Source organism: Verruconis gallopava, assembly GCF_000836295.1.
Source record: "Verruconis gallopava strain CBS 43764 unplaced genomic scaffold supercont1.7, whole genome shotgun sequence".
NCBI classification, from domain to species: Eukaryota; Fungi; Ascomycota; class Dothideomycetes; order Venturiales; family Sympoventuriaceae; genus Verruconis; species Verruconis gallopava.
Window position 1 is genome coordinate 261,799 of NW_015622143.1, and position 21,493 is coordinate 283,291.

At 49.4% G+C, this 21,493-nt stretch overlaps 7 protein-coding genes across 7 annotated transcripts; 3 read left to right on the plus strand and 4 right to left on the minus strand.

Annotated features, from left to right (window-relative positions):
* Window positions 1-88: 88 nt before the first annotated feature.
* Window positions 89-3,986, plus strand: PV09_02735 (uncharacterized protein). Its single transcript, XM_016355826.1, has 2 exons — window positions 89-171; window positions 240-3,986. Exons 1-2 carry the CDS (start codon window positions 103-105, stop codon window positions 3,915-3,917), a joined length of 3,747 nt encoding a protein of 1,248 aa, XP_016216132.1. The 5' UTR covers window positions 89-102; the 3' UTR covers window positions 3,918-3,986.
* A 539-nt stretch (window positions 3,987-4,525) lies between these two features.
* Window positions 4,526-5,666, plus strand: PV09_02736 (uncharacterized protein). The gene is made up of 2 exons (XM_016355827.1): window positions 4,526-5,193; window positions 5,250-5,666. The coding sequence occupies exons 1-2, from the start codon at window positions 4,591-4,593 to the stop codon at window positions 5,418-5,420; spliced, it is 774 nt and encodes a 257-aa protein (XP_016216133.1). The 5' UTR covers window positions 4,526-4,590; the 3' UTR covers window positions 5,421-5,666.
* On the minus strand, window positions 5,198-7,297 carry PV09_02737 (uncharacterized protein). Its single transcript, XM_016355828.1, has one exon. It carries the CDS (start codon window positions 6,846-6,848, stop codon window positions 5,721-5,723), a length of 1,128 nt encoding a protein of 375 aa, XP_016216134.1. The 5' UTR covers window positions 6,849-7,297; the 3' UTR covers window positions 5,198-5,720.
* Window positions 7,298-7,606: 309 nt separating this feature from the next.
* Window positions 7,607-11,010, minus strand: PV09_02738 (uncharacterized protein). The gene is made up of 2 exons (XM_016355829.1): window positions 9,983-11,010; window positions 7,607-9,932 (listed from the first exon to the last, which is right to left on the minus strand). Exons 1-2 carry the CDS (start codon window positions 10,839-10,841, stop codon window positions 7,879-7,881), a joined length of 2,913 nt encoding a protein of 970 aa, XP_016216135.1. The 5' UTR covers window positions 10,842-11,010; the 3' UTR covers window positions 7,607-7,878.
* Window positions 11,011-11,347: 337 nt separating this feature from the next.
* PV09_02739 (uncharacterized protein) lies at window positions 11,348-14,102 on the minus strand. The gene is made up of 2 exons (XM_016355830.1): window positions 13,456-14,102; window positions 11,348-13,289 (listed from the first exon to the last, which is right to left on the minus strand). The coding sequence occupies exons 1-2, from the start codon at window positions 13,616-13,618 to the stop codon at window positions 11,620-11,622; spliced, it is 1,833 nt and encodes a 610-aa protein (XP_016216136.1). The 5' UTR covers window positions 13,619-14,102; the 3' UTR covers window positions 11,348-11,619.
* PV09_02740 (uncharacterized protein) lies at window positions 13,839-18,257 on the plus strand. Its single transcript, XM_016355831.1, has 3 exons — window positions 13,839-14,007; window positions 14,072-16,881; window positions 16,938-18,257. Exons 1-3 carry the CDS (start codon window positions 13,943-13,945, stop codon window positions 18,158-18,160), a joined length of 4,098 nt encoding a protein of 1,365 aa, XP_016216137.1. The 5' UTR covers window positions 13,839-13,942; the 3' UTR covers window positions 18,161-18,257.
* PV09_02741 (uncharacterized protein) lies at window positions 18,186-20,881 on the minus strand. Its single transcript, XM_016355832.1, has one exon. It carries the CDS (start codon window positions 20,789-20,791, stop codon window positions 18,332-18,334), a length of 2,460 nt encoding a protein of 819 aa, XP_016216138.1. The 5' UTR covers window positions 20,792-20,881; the 3' UTR covers window positions 18,186-18,331.
* Window positions 20,882-21,493: the final 612 nt, after the last annotated feature.

Consider the following 21,493-nt stretch of genomic DNA (forward strand, 5'->3'; position numbering starts at 1 on the left):
GGCTAACCTGATTGGTCTTATCGATTGGCGGTCGAGGCATTTCAAAAGTTTTATGTTGGCCATACAAACCTGAGCAAAGACAACCGTTGCGGAAAGTTCGCGATGGATCCCGCCCTCGAGCAGCGACTGGAGAAGATTCGTTCTTCTCCTAAGCTGCAGAATCAACAGGAGGTCAGTTTCTCAGCGGCGAGGCGAAAGGAGCCAGTACAATTACAACAGCTCTAACATGTGCAACTTAGACCCGCGTGGTCCTCTCAGCAGTGGAGGACACTCTTCGCGATTCAAAATCCGAATTCACACCTACAGCTTACTTTGCTGCTCTTCTCTCGCTTCTCGACCAGTTCATATCTTCGGATAAGAACATCGTGAACAAGGACGTTGCGACCTCCATTGTGTACTTGCTCGACCTCATAACACCAAGCGTGCCGGCGCCGCTACTTCGCTCGAAGTTCACGCACATACTGCAGAAGCTCGCTACGGCACTGACGCACAAGGAGTCTGATGCTCCTCTACTTCGCCCGTCCATAGGATGCCTCGAATCGCTGCTTGTGGTCCAGGACTCTCAGGCATGGGCGCTACCAGCGAGCCAGATCAGCCCTCGCAGGGCTGTCGCTGGTCTCTTGACGATCGCTGTGGACCACAGGCCCAAGGTGCGAAAACGGGCTCTTGACGCGATCACTGTGGTTCTGAAAAATCCTCCGCCAAGCCCAAGTCTAGATCATCCTGCTGCGGACATGTGCGCTGAAAGCTCCTTGAAAACGCTGAGCGAGGGGGTTGAGGCAACAAAAAGACACAGAAAGCACAGCAAAGATGTCCATCAACACACGCCGAGCTTGATGCATGCGCTTCAGCTTGTGAAGACGGTTGCAAGCGCATCCGGCGGCTGGCCGAGCCGTAAACTGGATGCTCTGTGCGATGCACTGCTGAGCATTGCCAGATCAACGAATGAATACCTCACTATTGCGGCTTTTGAAGTGTTCGAGGTAATGTTTTCGGGCATGGCCAACGAAGTGTCGAGCGCGAAGCTACCACATTTGCTGGAAATTTTGGATCAGCTGCAGCCGTCTCCGAGCGATGGGCAATTGCTTCCGCCTTGGATCGCGGTGGTCTCTCGAGGCTACGATGTTTACGCGCAAATGGAACCTGACGAAGCGTTCCAGAAGTTACCGACCGTGTTCACGAAGATCTCAGAATTTCTGAGCTCACCGTCACACAACATTCGTGTCTCCGCCTCGGAATGTTTGATATCTCTTCTGGTCAATTGCATACCAGTTTCTGTCATACTTGAACCGTCTGTTATGGACGAGAAAACTCTCGAGAAGGTGGCAAAAACTGTCACAAATTTGCTGAGTGTGAAGTACCAGACTGCGTGGCAAGAGGTGTTCCAAGTTGTTGCAGCGGCATTTGAGAACCTCCGTTGGCAATCAAATCCAATACTCCTTCCTGCTTTGAAAGCTATTGGAGATCTTCGAACGTTGGACTCGTTTCATGGAAAGAAGGAGGCAGACGATGTTATTGGAAAGGCCATTACAGCCATGGGCCCTGAGGCTGTTTTCAATCTTTTACCGCTGAACATAGCAACAAACAGCAGCGAGCCCGGTAGAGCTTGGTTGTTGCCGATACTGCGTGTTTCGGTTCGCAATACGAAATTGGCGCACTTTCGATCGGACCTCGTACCCGTCAGCGAAAAGCTGTTTCAAAAAGTTATGGACCATGGAGAAAGGGAGAAAACTATGGACATCAAAATTTACGAGACCCTCGTGCACCAAATATGGGCTTGTCTTCCTGGATACTGTGATCTGCCGATTGATTTACAGCAGTCTTTCGATCAAAGCTTCGCGGAGCTAATATCAAATCTTCTCTATCAGCAAGTCAACCTGCGCACGGATATTTGCCGCTCTCTCCAGCTGCTAGTGGAGTCAAACAAAAGCCTTATGCTCCTGGACAATGACGATAAAGCCTTACGGCTGCTCCGCGTCACGAAAGATGACGCCCGGAAGAATCTCCAGCACCTGGCAACGTTCTCAAACAACCTTCTTGCTGTGTTGTTCAACGTCTATACCCAGACTCTACCTACATATCGTGGTCCAGTACTGCAATGCATAGATGCGTATCTAGGTATCATTCCCGAGAAGGATTTGACAGAAACATTTTCTCGAGTGATTGCGTTGCTGGAGTCCTCTCTTTCTGAAGCAGACAAGAATGGAACAGGCAAACAAGGGAATGACCGAATGCCGCCTATGAGCCACACACTCATGGATTTGGTCATCACCATTGCAGCCTACCTCCCACGTGACAGTTTAGGAACTCTTTTCAAGGTCGCCTCTGTGGTGCTGCAAAGAGAAGACTCGAATCTTCAGAAAAAGGCATACAAACTTATCCCTCGACTTGCCGAAACGGATGTGGGAAAATTGGCTCTGCAGGAGCGAAACGAAGAGCTACAGGCTTTACTTCTCCAAACAAGCATCAAAACACAGGCGGCTGCGAGAAGACAACGGCTAGCCGCGATTTTGCAGATTATTCGTACTTTGCCTCCTACAGACTTGTACTTCATCCCAGCAGTGCTTCCAGAAGTCGTCCTATGTACAAAAGAGACAAATGAGAAAACGCGAGCTGAAGCTTTCGACATGCTCGTAGCTATGGGTGAAAAGATAATGGGTGGAGGCACGATCCAGCAGTCGAGGGTACCAAATATGCCTGCCGATGCACCTCCAACGGAAGCCAGTCTGGTCGAGTATTTCACTATGGTATCTGCAGGCCTTGCCGGCTCGGTGCCACACTCCATTAGCGCTACGATCCTGGCATTGACGAGAATCCTGCACGAATTTCACACGAAGTTAGACCGTGAAACGATCACGGAGCTTGTGCAGACGGTCAATATTTTCCTGCAAAATCCAAACAGAGAAATTGTTCGCTCAGCACTTGGCTTCAGCAAGGTCTGCATTATCAGTTTGGACAAGGAAATTGTGCACCCTATGCTGAAAGAGCTCATTCCGATCTATCTGACTTACTCCAAGGAACACAAGGGCCATCTGCAGGCGAAGGTAAAGCACATCTTCGAGCGTCTGATTGGCAAATATGGCTTCCAAGAGATTGAGAAATACACGCCTGCGGAGGACCACAAGCTCATTACCAACATTCGCAAGCGCAAGGAACGAGCAAAGAAGAAAAAGAAGGCAATGGGCGAGGAGAACGATGACACGAAGGAGCGAAGCGTGTCACCGGAAGCGCAGAGAAAGCAAGGCAAGTTTGCCAGCGAGTACGACGAGGCAGTTTATGGAAGCGAAGATGACAGCGAGGCCTCTGATGTCTCCGACGATGAAGTTCTGGGCAGGCAGCGTCGCCACAAGGGAGCTGGCAAGAAACAAGAGACATACATCGTCGAGGACGAGGATGAACCACTCGATCTTCTTGACAAGCGAGCTCTTGGGCACATCTCAAGTACAAAGCCTGTCAAGCAACGACAACCGCCGGCTCAAAAGAAGAAGGTCAAGATGGATCTTGATGGCAAGCTCGTGTTCGATGAGGATGGCAATGTTGAATCGGGAACAGTCGACGATGGTGTCGACAATGATGATGCCATGGATCTGGAGAGTGGTATCAATGCTTACGTCGCAGCGATCAAGAGTCGCGATATGGGCGTTCGCAAGGGTAAGGCCGGAAAGATTAAGTTTACCAACAAGAGGGGCAAGGGGGAAGACGACGATGAAGACGAAGGAGATGAGATGGACATCGATGAGGCAGAAGTGAAAAAGGCTTTTAATAAGCAAATGCAGGGGCAGAGAGGTGGTGCGAATTTCAAAGGGCGCGGTGGTGGAATGAAGGCCGCAAGGATGCAGAGAAGGGGTTTAGGCAGTGAGAAGACGAAGGGAGCGAGGGTGGTGAAAAGTCCTCGGAGCAAACCTTCTCGTCGCTAAGATAGTCGTTGAATCGCCCTGTCGATTGAAATTGATTCCTAATGACGCACTCAAAGCTATTTGTTCTCTGGTCCTTTCGCCCCAATTGGGCGCCGAGCGCACGCTCTTTTCTTCGGATTTGATGGGTCAGCTACAACGCGGCAAAGTGGTTTTGGCACCAGTATGCGTGCATCCCTGAACTACTGCTTAGACTGCACATCGTCCGTATTCAAGCCACAGCTCCATAGCATCATCATATGAATTTCATCAGGGAAGGACGTGGGCGATCCTCAGGCCTCACACCGTCCAATCATCCTTTCGCGCTTCTGTCTTCCGGAGAAGCAAACCAGACATCCCCCCTTCATGCGGCCTGGCGAGCGGTCGCTTGCGGGGTTGACACGCAAGGCTGGCACCATTTATGCATGCATACATGCGCCGACTCCTCCAAAGGGAGTCACCGCAAGGCATGAGAATTGCACGCAGGTTGTGGCAAGCATTTTCGCCGGCATGAACGTTCGTCTTCTTTCACCTTTCCCCACAGCCGTGGACAGGCCGTTCGCACTCAACCACATCACAGAAAAGAAAGAAAGCTACTAGGAAATAAGAGTGAAAGCAAAAAAAAGGAGGAGGAAGAAGAAGAAGAAGAAGAAGAAGAAGGCATTCGAAGCTCGTCTTCACCTTGACTTCTTGGACAATGCCGCCTTCAGGGAGACGGGCGTACGTCGTTTTCAGCGCCATCTACCTCGTCGCGCTGACGTGCGTTGCTGTGTACGCACTCTACACGATCCAAGAGCACCGCTTGCCTATCCCAGCAGCTCTGGCTGCATTCACGCTGGCGCTTCCAGCGATCGCGGGCGTCGTTCTGGAAGCGTTGACGGGCGATGCAAACAAGGGCAATTCACGTTCCACGGTTCTATGGTCACCAAAGGTGGGCTCGAAAGGTTTGCTGTCCCACTATGGGGTCATCCTGCTCTTTGTGTACGAAGCTGTGCTCGCAACTTTGGCAGGCACGCATATTTCGCCGGTGAGCGGGCTGAGGTGCGGACTTGATGAGCGGTGGCTGGCGATGTTTAAGGAGAAGAATGCAATTATCGGTAAAATTCAGGATGCATTCCAATGTTGTGGACTGCACAGCCTTGTTGATAAAGCTTATCCATTCCCGAACAAAGAGAGAGGTGCAGATGCGTGTGTGAAGATGTACAACAGGCAGCGCAGTTGCTTTGATAGCTGGCAGAGTGAAGAGCGCCTCATGGCGGGGTTGTTACTACTAGTCACCATTGCCGTTGCAGTGTGGAAGGTAATCAATGTTCAAACTAGCATTAATCTTCAAAGTATGCTTACGCTCATGGATAGGTAATTGTTATCTACATGCAAACTCGAGGGGTATCATGGTCTGAAGAGGCTCAGGCCTTGAATAGGGAAGAAGATGGTGCCGAAAGACGTGCCCTGGAATACACCAGCGCAGAAACCCCATACCGAGACCAACCAGAAATTGAGGACGGCGTTGAGCAAGAGCAGCTCTGATAGACGGGCAAGGCTCATCCTGCCCTCTCGCAGAGAATGAGCAGAGGTACTTAAATTATGGAGCTGACCGCGGTCACTCGAACAAATTGTGTGATTGGATACATGGTCGAAGAAAAGTGCTCGAATGTGGAACATGGCAGGGTTCATTCGAGGAAAGATATTTCCAGTTCCGCAGGGAGAAGGAGCGGAAAAAGCTCACTCTCACGTTCTTTTCGCTTTAACAATCGAAATTCTTTTCCACAGTACTGAGTCAAGGATCCTTATTCATCGAATTTCGTGAATCCTGCGTGATTCCTTTGTTCAATGGCTTCTAAAAGCACCCGACAGATCGTATTTGGGACTTTTAGGACTCACGGGAGCGTTTGCGGCTTTGGATCCATCGGAGTCATGATGACTTCCGTTGCTGAGCCGAAATACCCTCTTCATACCCTCAACGCCCCGTTGCAAATGAGGATGGTTTGCTAATATACCGTCATCCCGTTTGGATCTGGCAAATTTATTTCCCGCATTAGGAGCTCCCCGCTTCGAGGCAATGCTGGGCTCTGGAGCCGTCCCTCGCGGTGGCCAATTGCCTTCGTCTTTCCATCCTTGTACGATGATGCGTGTCATGTCCGCCAGATTGATGGGAATGGCTGGTGTCCTTGAATCTCGCACGATTTTCCCGTAGAGCTCTGATTGCGAGCGTGAGGTGAGGGACATACGCACAGGGTTCGAAGGTGGTATTAAAGGTGGAGCGAGAGGGATCAGGACATCAATTAATGAGTCGGGATCTTTTGGAGGTTGGAAGATTGGTGCGTGTGAGGGAGGTATCCAAGGTGAAATGCTGGTGATTGAATCCGTGTGCGAAGTTGAGGTGTTTTCAACACCCTCCATAGATCCTGTTGCATTTTCTGCGGGCACCGAAGACACGGAAAGCGGGGTGCCTATGGGACTCGAATCCGAACTCGTCGCTGGCAGGTGTTGCGGTACTTCTGCCGCGTGCTTGATTCTCGTCTTCGGAACGGCACCAGTCCACGCATTTCTTCTTCTTAGAAAGAAGCACAGACCGGGATTGTACTGCAATTCTTCCTGCAATTCCTTCTTCCTTCTTTTCCTTCTCGCAGTGACCTTCCTGTCGATCTCGTCCCCCACAGTGTCTGGTGAGTCAAACGCATACATGCTCTCAATCATATGCGCTTCTTCATCCGATGAATCGTCTGTTGTCCCATAATATCTCTCCCTCAAATTCGGACCATTCTCTGGCGTTCTTGGAGGACTCGCACTGCCATGAGAAGCAGGAGAGATATCCGGATCCTGGTTTTGCAGAGGTGGCACGCCTTGTGGTAAAGCGGAAGGGTCTGGAAATTCCCAGTCGTTCCTAAGCTGCTGTTGCAGTTTGCGGTTGATTTCACGCACGGCAGCTTGCGCTGCCTTATCCAGCTCTTTCATGGCTCGCTTCTTCCTCTTCCTCTTCTTCTTCTTCTTCTCCTTCTCCTCCTCCTCCTCCAAGAGCTGGAACGATTTTGCAATGAGTTCCCGGTTCACAGGATCTTCAACGTGCAGGTGCAGGGTTAGGACGACGAGAGTATCGATCGATCTTGGGAGAGGGAGAGAGTTTCTCTTGCAAAGATAGGAGGAAGGGAGCAGAGAATGGGCGTGCGCAGCGCCGCGTGTACAACTCGTGCGGAGTTTAAAAACGGAGAGAGGGGCTTAGGCTGGTCGTTTTTGCGAGGCCGGCACGCAGCAGAAGGAAGTCACGCGACGGATCGTTCCCTTGTACAAAGACGAGGCATGTACTGCGTGCGCCGGAGGAAAATCCTGGCCAGTCAACAAAAGGACCGTTGAATGCTAGACCAGCAAGCCTGCTCGGGGAAGGGAGGGGATTTGCGCAGGCGTGGGGAAAAAAAGAGGCATTAAAATGTCACCCCAGGTTTCTCGCCCTCACTCACTTTGGTAGACTGTACAGGCAGACGCGCGCCACACCGTCGCGAAACGTCACTTGGTGTGGCTGAAGAAGAAGCCTGAGAGCCTAAGAGCCCAAGAGTGTTCAGCCTAAGAGTGTTCAGCCTTGCTGCCTAAGGAGCACCACGCGATGTTTTACTCGGGATCACCCGACGGCCTCCCGCCCCGTCGATGCCGTCGCTCCTAGCTAAGAGCGCTAGGTCTCGAGACGAACACGCAAAGAGAGCGGCGTTGGAAACATTTCGGGCCTCTCACATTGCTTACATGCAATGTTATATCAACGTTCATCTTGGTTTGTTTGCGTGTATCTATGCTCATCACAACCCAAGCTTCCTACCAGGAAAGCTTCCAAACGTCGCTCCCTTTGACCGTGGCCATTCGTCATGCGTGACTTGTTCGCTGCACGATGACTGGTCTTTATGCACACACACACACGGTTCATGGATCTACCGCACTCTTGGTAGGCTACACGGATCAGAACTCAGATGCATGCAAGGTACGTCTTACTCTAGGCCTCTTACACATCCTTGACCCTCGTCGCTGGTCGAATGTCTGTCTCGACCATCTCCAACCCCGCAAGACTTGGATATCTCCTCTGGAAACTGGCTTCCCAATCTTCATCTGAAGGATCCGTTACCGTTTGCGACGCTCCCCCGGTCCGCAACATTTTCGGCTTTGGTGCAACAATCGGCTTTGGCCCCGTCGAATTCGTTACCGCTGGCTTGGACATGCCGACAGGCTTCCGTGCAACCGGTGGTCGATCAACATGGGAACTGCGTTGCTGACCTCCATTGCCTTCTGTAAAGCGGCCATAGCCTTCAGCCGTGCGCGTAACCTGGACCTCCTTGGTACTCTCCAGAAGGTCTCGAACCCGGTTCTGTATTGCCGAACCTTTCTGTTGCGTAGCTAATCTTTCTGATGGGTTAGCGAGGCGGCTCTTGTAGGCAGCCGCGGCTGCTGCGACTCGCGCTTCCTCGCGTTCAAGTTGCTGCCGCTCCAGTTCACGTCGCACTTCGGGAGGAAGGTCTTCAGTCTGTTCCAGCGGTGCTGCCTCATCGCTACGTCCACTTGTGCCTGTCGCCTCTGACCCGGTGATTGGCGTCAATACGCGATTGCGTACGAGCTCATCTTCACGTGCTTCGCTTTCATGATTCTGTGCGTTGCCTTCGAACTTCTTGAATGCGTCGCTGAACTTGCCGGTAATGATGCTCTTGGTTCCGGAAAGTGATATCGAAGGGATACTCTTGCGATGAGACTTCCCGCTGCTACGTCGTCTGCTCTGCCTCTTGTTCGAACTACCTTCGAGATCGCGTAAGAAATTTATGTTTGAGTCTGGGTTCTCCGGGCCGTCATCATCCGAGGAATCATCCATAACTGCGGAAGAGTAATCTTGCCGATGCACTGCAACAGATGCGTTCTCCCTCGATGATTCGCGCTCCTTCAAGTAGTCTAAATTCGAGTCAAGATAAACACTAGAGGGTCTTGGTCGTGCATTCGCAGATTTTGAGCGACTGATCGGGTCTTCCAGATCTGCTGCTGTTGGCCTCTGGCCTTCCAAAGATGGTCGTGATGAGGAAGGCGAATGTGCATATAATGTTTGTGATTTCGTTTTATGCCGATCGAGTAAGTGTGACCTGTGACCTCCTTTCTCAGGCCTGGGCGGCAGCTCAGCATCAAAGGAGCTGATGGGCTGTCGTGACGTTGGCTGACTTGACGATCGTTCGGAGTCGGAAGGATGCTGAGGAACACGCCAGATTGGAGCTCTGGAGCTGAGGTCAAACCGTTTCGGTGGAGACGGAGAGGGAGGAGGAGATGTCTGGACGCCGGTCGAGACCATTGTTGAACGCTTTTGCACTGGCGCAGGCTCATATATATTTTGAGGCTGCGAACGCGTCTCTGCTAGTGATGGCACGAGTTTGGGCTCAGTTTGCCTAACTGATGTCGCTCGTTTCAGATCAGTGGTGCTGCTTGATTTACTCGTGGGTGCGGATTCTGTTGGTCCTAGTCTCAGCTGATTTACGGCTTGGCCGAACGCTTCGTCTGCAAGCGCTTCTGTCACTCGTTTGTTGATACCTTCTTGCTTAGGTGCAGCTGACGTGAGATCGCCGAATTCAAATTTAGCTCCTTGATCATGTAACAGCGAAAATTCATCTAACGATGGGAATTTTGCCGCGAGCTCATCCGCCGCCGCCGATCGAACCTTGAAGTCCTTGGAATCAAGAGCAGCGAATGGATCACTGCTAGTTCCTCTAGAACCTGCTGGTGTCGCTCTGGCAGATAAACTGAGGGCTTGGCCTGGGTTATTTGGACGGCCTCTTCGCATTGGGGTAATGTCTGGTATAGGTGTCTGAGATGGCAGATCTGCAGATTTCACCTTGGATAATCCCACCACAGGCGGCGAAGTCACATTTGAAGCTGTTGAAGGCAATTGCTCGTGAATTCGTGTCTCCGATCTTGTCCTCGTAGCATATATGTCCTGTATCGGACAATCCACATTCCGCATTGAGCAGACCTCACGAACGACTTGGTAGATATTTGGTCTCTGCTGAGGGTTCTCACGCAACATCGATGCTAGTGCACATTATTAGTATTTGGGACTTTGTTTCCATTGGAGTGCTCACAGATCAGTTTCTTCAGCCTTTCTGAGAACGAAGGATAGCTCGGGAACTTGAAGCTTGCGTTAAGTATCGCCATTTGGCCTTGGTCCTCAAATGGTGTAGTATAATAGCAAAGCTTGTACAGTAAGACACCCAAGGCCCATATGTCGCTCTTCTCGTCAATCGGCTGCCGTCGATACACATCGATCATTTCCGGGCTGCGGTATTGCAGCGTTGTGTGACGTTGGATATCATCCTCAATCAAACGTCCTTCTGCAGCATTTGTCGCCGCTGGTCTGGGTGGTGCCGTACTTCCGAAATCACAGAGTTTGTAAACCCTGCTGTTGCCCGACGTTGTGATGAGGACATTCTCGACTTTGAGATCCCTGTGGAGCAAAGGAGGCTTTAGGTAGTGCATGCATGCAACACCCAGCGCAACGTCCGAGAATATGTTGAGAATCTCAGGCTCTGTGAGCCTGTGTTGCAATCTGGTGTTCATGAAATCGATCAATCCACCACCGTTGCAAAATTCCATAAGCAGAAAGACCTCATATCCCCCCTGTTGCAGCTGGCTCGCATGAGAGTCTATATACGTAACGATGTGTTTGTGGCCCTTGAGCTTCTTCATAGTTTCCACCTCTGTTCTCATATTCGCCAACGCTTCTTTATCCGGCACCGCGACTCGTTTAAGCACCGCAGGATTGAATCGTGGATCGCCCTGTGGGTCGCGAACGAGGTATACGTGGGCAAAGCCACCCTCTGATAGATACTTTTCAACTACCACTCTATGCTTGCCAACCTGGACTTTAGTTCCCGGCGCAAACATGCCGGGGTGCGTCGATGTCGCGCCGGCGCCATGGTGACCGGCTGCATAGTTGAGCATGTTGGGCAGCACTAGGAGGGAGAGCAGAACAGAGGGCCTTCGTAGGCAGGATAGAGAGGCTTTTTGGCTATCTTGAAGGAGTCTTCATATGGGTAGGGGCGTTCAGTAGCGGGTATCGGATCAGCTGGCCATGTTGATATTATGGAAGCCTGGAATTGGAGATTGTGGTCGAAGGACTGAATCTGCCTTCTCGAGATGCGGCGTTGACATGGTCTACGACCCGATCCAGGCGACCAATCACAAGACCTCTAGCACAGGTATGCTGGCACCCAAACTAAAACTTCAGACAAGACACGGTCACGGTGCACGAGGCTACAGCGACAGCATCAGCGGAGACTATGCATGTTCTACTCCCAAATACCTCCGTCAGACCACGTGATGCTTTTGATGGCTGCTCGGATCTTCAACGTTACGTTTTGCTCTCCTAAAAACCCATACCGCCTACGCCAGCGCCCTAGTCTTCATCGTAACTCGCAACACCTTGATTTACGTATGATTGCATAATGTGCAGAGGAAGCATAATTTACGTAGAAGCACGTACGCATAGGTTACTAGATACAGAGCGAGAAGCGAGGCCACAACTACGAACCTTGGTCCCCGAAGAATACAGGATGAATCCAACGAGCCTGAAGAGCCATGAATGCATTTTATACCAATGCCTCAGCAAAATATGCTAGATATCGCGGGCCACTCCCTTCTTTTTCAAGTTAGGACTACGTTGACCGCTCATTCTGTTCTCATCTGCTGAATTGAACCGAACCACATCTTCAACATCATCTCACGCTTCAACGCCTGCCTTCTTCTTGCTTCTCCTGCGCTTCTTGCGAGTCCCATCCTTGATGTTCACCCCATCGCCACCGTCATTTTCCTTGGCCTTGTCCGTATGCGCTGGAGCACCCCCCACATACCAATCGTCCAGCTTTGGTCCGTCTTTGCTGCCAAAGGTCTCTTTTCTCCATTCCCTGAGTCTACCCTTCTTCGAAAGTCGCTTCTTATCTTTTTCCTTCTTTTTCGGATCTCTGAAGGTCGCGAGCTTCTTGAGACCGGCCCACTGGTTGAGTTGGGCATCGTCAGCTGCGAGAATGTCCAACGGTGTAAGCCCAAATGTAGTCGGTGACGTTTCGCGGTATGTGAAGCGGAGGCCATCATCCTTTCCTTGTGGCAGATGGTCAGTCAACGCAAGGGACTGATCCACCAAAGACTCGATTATGCGACGATCTCGTCGACTAGATGCTTTCTTTTCAGCCTTTTGTTGTTTGGCTGACTTATCCGTAACTTCTTTTTCTTCGTCACCCTCAGAGAGCGAAACTTTTTCGTCTTCGACAAAGTCTGGGATCAGATCCTTGATATCGATGTCATCGTCCCAAGTTGGCTTCTTCGGCCTTCGCTTCTTTCCCTTCTTCTCCTTTTCTTCCCCTTCCTTACTTTCGGCTTTATCATCGTCTGAAGAGCTATCGTCCCGATCGGATTGCTGATAGTATTCATCACCAAATCGTTTCCGCATTTCCTCATCAAAACGAGAGTCATCCCAATCTTCTTCCAGAACGTTTGCCCAATCTGTAATGTTAACCTCACGACCACCAGCTGCTTTTCGGATCATTTCAACCTTCTTTTCCATTTGTTCCACCTTAAGCTTTCGTAACCGAGCTTTCTCCGCCTCACGTTCTGCCTTCTCGGCGGCCTTCTTTTCTTGTGCTCGTTCACGCGCCTTTTTGCGGGCGCTCTTCTCCTCCCTGCGCACACTGAACTGCGACACAACATCGCGAGCATGCGATACAAGCTTCTGATTTGATACCTCCGGATCTTCGAAGCGCAAATTGTAAGCAGTCTCAAACTCTTCTGCTCGGCGATCCTCTTCATCGTCATCGGATTCCAAATGCGCGAAGCGCGAATCACTGGTTGGCACCCACGCTCGCGCCGCGAAGAAGTTGGAAAGGTATGTCTCCGGGTCTTTGTCTGCAGTTGCTGGATCTGGTAAGACCCGCTGAACGGTTTCGGCGGGTTTCTCTTTCACGGTTAAGAATTCTTCCTCGTCATCTGATTGAGCAGCCTCATCTGCAGCTTCTTGCAATGCTTTGACGAGGTCTTTCTTGATATCTGCCTGCTCTTGAACATATGTTTTTGGCTCGTCCCCGAGGTCTTCATCTCCATTGGCTTTAGCCAGTAAATTTTGTCGGTGATAATCCTTTAATGTCATTGGCTTTTGCTTCGGTTCTGCTTTCCCGTTCATCCCGTCTACTCCTTCAAAATCTTTATAGAATGAAGCGGTCTTGTCGTATACCCTTGGATCTTTGTTGCGGATAGCTTTTAGGGTCTCGTTGATCTCGGCATCCAACTCAACAGTTGCAAACTCGCCGTCATCATCCTCTTCTTCATCTGATGAAGATTCTGACTCGTCTGTTGCTTCGTCTTGGAACTTGACTGCATTTTTACCATACTTTTCCTCCACTACATATATGTTAGAATTGAGAAGATCAGATTTACGCCATAACAGAGTCGAGAAGACAAAGAGCCAGAGTTTGTTTACAAACGAGCAGTAGAGCTCTGCAACATTCAGGATCTCCTTATGGGCCTTAAAGATACCAGGAGAGCAGTGTTTTGCACAGGCACGTACATTTTTGTAGCTCTTTTCGTTTGTTGTTGTGCTCAAATCGCTTCGCAAAGTCCTCATTGATCTTCAAGTCAGTCACTTCGTCGTCGGACTCATCCAGGATTTTGACTTTTTTTGTTGGATTTGCCTCGATCGTCGCCTCTAAGTTCGGGCGTTTTTTGCCCATATTTGCCTGCTATCAATTTAGATGCAAAGTGTCTAGCTCTTAGATTTCACAACCGGAATAAATTTTGGCAATTGCAACTTTTTTTTTCTGCCAATGGCCGGCGGTGATGCTGAGTGCTGATTGGCTCAGATAACTTTGTCCGCTTTCGAAAGGCGGAGTAGGAGCGGCGGTACTTGCGTTGCGTTTCAACGACGGAACGACCTCAATTTACATCGAGTATGTTTTTGTACGTCCGTTTTGTGCTTCTATGCCTGCCTCTGCGAAATATGATCACGACCGCCTAACAGCTACATTGATCCGGTTATTTCGTTTCCCCCATTCACTATGGCAGAAGACCATGTGTCTCATGTTCCTGCGCCGACGGGAGTTGGGAAGCCACTGAGCTTGATGTATGAACGCCATTATCGATGTTTGTATTGCTGTATGGTCTGTTGGTGCTGACGCTACCTACAGTCCTGTTAGTCTTAAAGAAGCAGCTTTAGATAGTCCTACCTTCCGTGCGACAGTACAACATTTTGGTGAGCAGATTGACCTCGTTGAAAAGTGGCTAGACAATTACGTCAAATCTGCCAGTCGCTTGTCGAATGAAGTCTCTGGAATTGAAAACATAATAAATACATATCTATCGTGGACTATACCCCCAGCGCAAGTTTCAGAAGCCGTTCTTGATCACGACTATACTGGATTGGCACTTAAACGGTACAATGAAGGAGCCAAGGAGTTCTGGTCGTCGACAATCAAATGGATGAAAAAGGTGGAGAGCTCTGTCGTTGATCCGATTAGAGCATATTTGCAAACGGATTTAGCATCGCTGAAGAATTATCGAAGAATCCTCGAACAATGTCAGCGGAACTTTGACTCTCAAGTCGCGCGATATGCCGCTCAATCCAAGACGAAAGAGCCTTCTGCACTAAGAGAAGACGCATTTCAATTGCACGAGGCTAGAAAAGCATATCTGAAAGCTTCAATGGACTTCTGCGTTGCGGCTCCACAAGCAAGATCCGCATTAGACAAGCTACTTGTCAAGATCTTTGCAGATAGATGGAGAGATATGAAGAACACGCGTGATACGCTGGCAGGCAACTTATCAAAGTGGTCTTTTGACATTGACCGCATTCGAGGCTGGAGTAAAGAGATGGAAAACACGGAGCGTGTCTTCAAAAAAGAGTTACAAGAGGCTCGGAAAACTATTGAAGAAGCGGCAGCGAACGCTATCAAGCCGTCCCGTGATCTTGATGACTACGCCAAATCTACTGTGGCATACCTCGGTCAGGCACCGGACACTCGCTGTCAGCCTCGTGACGGAGTAGAAGAGAAGACCGAGAAACAAGGTTGGCTATTTCAAAGGACAATGCAAGGTAAACCGGCCCGCACTCTCTGGATCCGGAGGTGGTATTATGTCAGACATGGCATTTTTGGGTCTCTGTCAAATAATCCACGTACTGGCGCAGTTGAGGAATCTGAAAAGATTGGTGTATTATTGTGTGGAGTTCGCCCAGCATTTCAAGACGAACGCCGATTCTGCTTCGAGGTCAAGACAAAAGATGCCACCATGGAACTCCAAGCCGAAACTCAGAGCGAGCTTATGGAATGGATTGCAACATTCGAAGTCGCCAAGCGAAAGGCTCTTGAGAACCCTGCCAGTACAGAAGCAATAGCTGCAGGCTCAAAATCAGTTGATGCCGCTTTTGCTGTAACACCGCCAATTGCACCTGAATTTGCAGCGAAAAACCCAGAGCTCCGTTCAGAGGACGATGCATTAGTTGAACGCTCGAATACCATGACTCTGGAGCCTCCGAGCAATATTGTATCACGAGCAAGTACTGATCTGGGTGCTCGACGATCGCTAGCAGAAGGTGGTGAGAGCACTCGAGAGCGTATGTTACAGAAGCTTGATCTACACCGAAGTAAAGGTAGTATCAGTCCAGCACCTGGCACTCCTTCGCCAATGAGTGGCATAGCAAGCCTTATTTCAGCAAGTCACACTGTTCTCCCTCTTGGTGCTGCAGGACATAATTTGGCCCCGTCGTTAAATATCTCAACAGATTTCAAGTCAATTCTGGGCAACCAGATCCCTCCGAGCAGCCTCGCTCCGTCAACTTTGGCCAATCCTCCCACTCCTACCAACCTAAGCAGGACTGCAGTAGCGGTAAGCGGGGAGAAAAATCTATCACTTGGCTCTGCTGCAATAGATGGGGGAATGCCTGGAGGAATCATGGCCAATGTATGGGGCTCGAACAACTGGGGATATCTCAACCGTTTAGAGCGTGGTGAGGTGAAACCATCAGTCGAGCGACGTCGAAGCATGTCTCAACCACCAAGCCCAAATATGCCGCAAGATTCAACTGGCACCCTTACTTCAGGAGTTGCATCTGCGAGATCGCCATCACCTGTCTCGGGATCCTCCACGCCCTTGGTGCACCGTAAAACTGTAAGCATGACTCCAGATATCACTCGATCTGGTCAAATTGGTTTGCTCAGCTCTGGAATGGAGTATCCGAATTACTATCCTCTTTCACTAAAAGTCCAGGATGCGCAATTCAGGACACTTTTCCCAGAAGTTAAGCGCGAAGACAAATTGATCATGGTGTTTCGTGCGACATGGAATCCAACGGATCAAAGCGAGTTCCCTGGTCGCGTATTCGTGACCATGAATCATATTTATTTTTACAGCCATCACCTTGGCTTAGTGCTGATAAGTGGCGTCAGCTTCGATGCTATCAGTGAAGTGACAGCAGCGCCGGGCAAGGATAGCGACTTTATATTTCTCCATCTGCGCCCAGATATTTCCGTAGACGGGGCAACTCGTATTACGTTAAGGACGTATCTGGAACCGCTCAAACTACTGCAAAAGCGGCTGACCTATCTTATCCGTAATGCCGACTCTGCAGAGCCAGAAAGTCTGCAAGAAGTAATCAAGAACCTCATCAAGATGGAGGCCGCATCCAATGATGATAGCCCCAGTTTGGACGACTGGGAAGATGTGTCGCCTTTCACGCCTACGGATGGGGCTACACGTTCTAGCGATGGCCGAACAGGATTTCGCATAGACGGCACACTTTTCCCCGATCCGTCAAAACCGGTCAGCAAGAATGCGACAAAGTTCAAGCTTCCTGCACAGCCTGTGAATTACGTGCCACAAGGCATGGTTGCAACACTTGTTGAAAAGGATTTCAATATAACCGCGAAGGCACTGTTCCATGTGCTTGCTGGAGACAAGAGCACTGTCTTTCAGATGCTTAACCGTGAGAACGGTGCTGAAAGTAGGTGAAAGGTTTTGCCGTATCTCTTCTCAATTGAGACTAATAACATTTTACAGATCTGCTGCAAGGTCCATGGGTTCAAACGGAGCAGCAAACCCATTTCCGTCGCGAATTCAAATATACCGTGCAACTAGGTGGTAAACCTCGGGAGATCGTGGATATGCAAATCATCGACGTATTTAATGACCATCTTTGTTACGTTATCACGGAGCGACGAACACCATGGTTTCTACCTTCTGCCAGGAACTTTAGTATCATATTCAAGATGGTACTCACTCACGTCGCAAAGTCAAAATGCAAATTCGCCATCTACGCCAAGATCGAATGGCGCAAACGCCCTCTGTTAACGCGGAGATTGTTGGAAGAGCAAGCCCTTGCTGATGCGGGCCTTTTGGCAAAAAGCTTGGTTGAAATCTTAACGGATCAGATTGCGGCGTTGGGGAGTTCAGCGCAGAATAACTCAAGGAAGGCCGTTCAGATCTATGGGAACGTTGGGCAAAGTAAGGAAATTCTGCGTCCAGCTCCTTCGGATCTGCCGACGTCCTCGCGCGACCACATCAGCCCACATTCCATCGGTGCTCTCGTTATGCGTTCGTCAAAGACTTATGCAATTAATGCTCTACTCGCCGTTATTGGAGCTGTGATCTACCTTGCACAAGCTTTGGCTAAGGTTAGCTCCGCACATAGCATCCTTGTGACTTCTCTTATCTGCAGCAGTATGATGAATTTCTACTTCGCGAACAAAGATATGTGGGGATGGTATAGAGACCGTCAGGCTAGGCACTTCATGAAAGGCATTGGCGTACATCCTAGTACTGGTTTCGGCCACAGCATTTGGCTCAGAGATCTTGACACTCTTGCTACCCCTCAATTATCCATCTCAACTTCCAAGATGAACGGGTCATCAGCGAAGTGGGAGGAGCTCTCACTCTGTCGCGAGAACTTTAACTTCTTGCTTGCTCAAACTGATCCGTCATCCCCACCTCTAACATCGAAGTCCCAAAAACAAGACGTGGATGCAATGACAATATCTAGATTGCAAAAAACCAGGGATAACTTCGGCACATACAGACACAACTTACTTGTGGCATTGAAAGTCATTGAACGTGTGGAGAAAGAGACGATAAGTGCTGAATGGGAAAGCTGGATACGAAAGGAGGTAGGCAGATGCCGGGCTTCGAAGAAGATCGTTCAAGAATCTGGTGGAGATGACAGCCTCAGCAATTGGTGGAAAGAGTACTGTGGCAGTTGCGAGGCTGAAATCGCGTCTGATAAATGAATTCGAAGGTTCTGGATTGAACGACCTTGATACCCACAGTTTTGACTTGTTCGGCGAAATACTTAAGTACGAAATGAAATCTATTTTCTTGCTCTCGTGTCGTCTCTAACGTCTCCAATATATTTTTGATGACTTTCAGTCGCTCGCTGCAAACTGCAGCAGATCTCTGCATTACTCTGCCATGGTATCAGTGGCTTCAGCCAGCTGGGGTTTTTTGACTTCTACCTCGTCTTCTACTATTGTCCACAGTCTCGCCGGTCGTGGCCAAACTCGTTTGTACAGACTAACACCAACGGCGTCCATCGCATCCAACTTTCCATCAAAGACAGCCTTAAAGTATCCGTGAGTTCCGAGCGACTCCTTTATAAATCCTGATCTACCTCTCTTTGTCCACAGTTTCAGCGCCTTGAACCACAGTACATCTTCCTTGTTAAAGAACATGTACCGAACAGTAACAACACGTTTGTGTATTTTGTAAGGATGTCCGGTTAAGACTACACGCTTGGCGATAACGCGTGACGTAGACGGTGGAAGAGAAGTACCGGTACCAATAAGGCTCAAATCTCCAGTCGACTCGTTTCGACGAAAGAATAACGTAGGCACGGAGCCCCAGGTTATTGGTGCAGTGAATGACGCTATAGCTGTATGACCTGGATGGAGATAGCGTTGGAATTTGTGTACATTGTTTGGTGTGTTCACTGTATCGGAGAGTAGAGGCTTGATGATAAAGCGACGAGGACCACATTGCATGATTAGTTCATCCTTAGATCTTAGCGGGCTCGAAACGGTGGACAAGAGATTGATGCTGAAATTTACTGCAGTCCGTTTCTGCTCGTGTCGAAGAAGAGAGAACACTGGTAGTGGCGCTGTTGGATCATGAGATTTTTTCACGGATACTGAAACTGCGGAGATGTGAATATTGACTCTAGTGCCAGGTTGAACACCACCAATAAGCGATTCCCGGAGAACACGGTTACGTGCGCCTTTATAGTCAGAGACTTCTAACAGGCGGGGCCATTCCGGAGGCTCATAGATCTTATCTTCATCCGTGTTCCATTCGCTGGTGCGCAGACTTTTTAAGCCCCTGTACTTGGCCAGACGCTCTCTAGCAAGTACGTTAGGATGTAGTTCTATCTCGTCTGGAAATTGAAGATCGTCCTGTGCTTCTTCTCGGCGTTGCCGTCGATACGCGGCAATCTGCTCAGCTTCATCATCCGGTGAAGGGTCCAAAAAGGCTTCTGACCGCGGATACTCTGACGGACCAGCCTCTGTCATTGCATCACCCATATCCACGTCATCCATTCCATCTGCCGGGTCAAATTCACGCTTTGACTTGACGTCGTCGAACATGTCCTCGTCGAAGTCAGTGAGGTCAGATCCTGAATCGGAAACATCGTCAAGATACCAAGCAGATTGATATCTTGATGTTCCCCGTGGAAGACGCTTAGGAATACGGTCAGGTATTCTAGTCTCTTCGTCCGAGAAGTAGTGATGATCATCCAACAAAACACCTTTTCGATCTGAAGGGGGCAAGGATGTAGCATAATCGCCAGCATCTTCCATTGCAACCTCTTCAGGTGCAAGTTCGTCTAAACCATCAAGATCATCAGTTGGTTCCGCCAATACCTCGCCCTGGCCTTCTGTATCCACGGCCATAAGATTCCCTTTTCCTTTCTTGCTCTTTTCAAGAGGTGCAGAGGTGATTTTCGATATTTGGAATTTACCCCAGTCGCCAATCTGAAGGAGACGATCTGCGTTGAGTCCTTTGCCTCTCACGACACCCGTCAGAACTACTTCATCAAGCGTGCTTGTCTCGGATGTAATATCAGATGAGTCTGACCACATGATGTCCTCGACTAACATCCAGCTGCGATCTTCTCTCCATCTGACCCCTTTTGGGACTGTGGTACACAAGGACCGAATTGTGTTTATACACTCCTGTCTAGAGTCCAGTGAATTAATCTTTTCCACAGAAGGGAAGAAGTGACTCGCGTATGACTTGAGTGAGCTGAGAACCTGTGGTCTTTTTTTTGCTGGCTCGATGCTATCCACACCTTCTGCAACGGCCACCACATTTGAGATACCCTGGTTTTCAACTGCTTTAAGCAGTTCTTCTCCGTACTCGTCTACCTCTTCCGTTGCTGAGAGAACCAAAACAACAAAGTCGGCCACTCTGCATGCATCAAGGACATCCAGTAGCCTTCTCTGCGCACAGAAGTACAGTATGCTTTGCTTGAACCGATCCACATGCACTCTCACCATGCCTTTATCTGGCGAGACGGGTCCATCGATATCAACACTGGCATTTAATTTTGCCACCGCTCTTTCTGAAGCTCCATCGCCTGCCAAATTGACCAGAGCAACAATTCTTGGGGCTGCATCTCGGCCACTGAACACGCTGCTCTTTTTCTCATTTTCTTTGTCCTTTGCCCACCGCTTTTGCTTTGCCTGATTCTTGCGGTCGAGCTTCGACATGACTTGTTGGTGCGGAGTTCTCCTAACCCCTTTTTCGATCTTTCCCTTGGCAATGTCCTTCAGTGCGGATTTCGAGAGGTGCCGTGATTTGAATGGTTTCTGTGATATTTTCGTTGTGCTTCGATGGTGATGCGGAGTTGCGGTCATGGCCGCCATATTGCCGCTGCCACCGGCTTTAAAACGAAATGGGAGTGTTCCTGCCACGATTGAGATCGATTTTCTCCGCAAGATCAAGTCTCGGAGGTCATGTAATATCTCGGTTCATCTGTAAATCAAACAATTCAAGAGAAAACTTTATCGATAAAATTTCTGGCTAGTCCTATCTTGGATTGGCGTAGAATACTGGTTCATATTCAGGCGCTAGCGGAACTCAATCTGTCTCCCATCACGAAAATATCTTGAAAGCAAGCGAATCAGACAGGTAACTATGATCGAAACTAAGTCCATCTGCCATCTGTTTAGATTTTTTGCATATGAAACTGTTCATCATATCGAGCGATCCGTTGCCATGTTTCAACTCGTAGTCGAAAGTATCTATCGTATCCATGGTTACTCCTAGGACCTACGCATCCCACCAGCTGGAAATTTCTATAGATAACTTATAAGAGAATTCTTTCTGCCTCACATAGCTCCAATCCCAAAGGATGACCAATTACTTTCCCAGCTTGGTCAACGGCAGTAGTCATCATGAGATACGGCCGCAGATCTACTAATCCTTCATTCCATGAATTCAGACAATGCTACTTCGTAATTTTCTTTTCCGCGTCGTTAACCTGCTCAACTGAGTTTCATCCAGCAATTAGGATTACAGCCAACGCGAGGTCAAAAAGGCTCTATCTGAAAGCAGTTTTGCAGAAG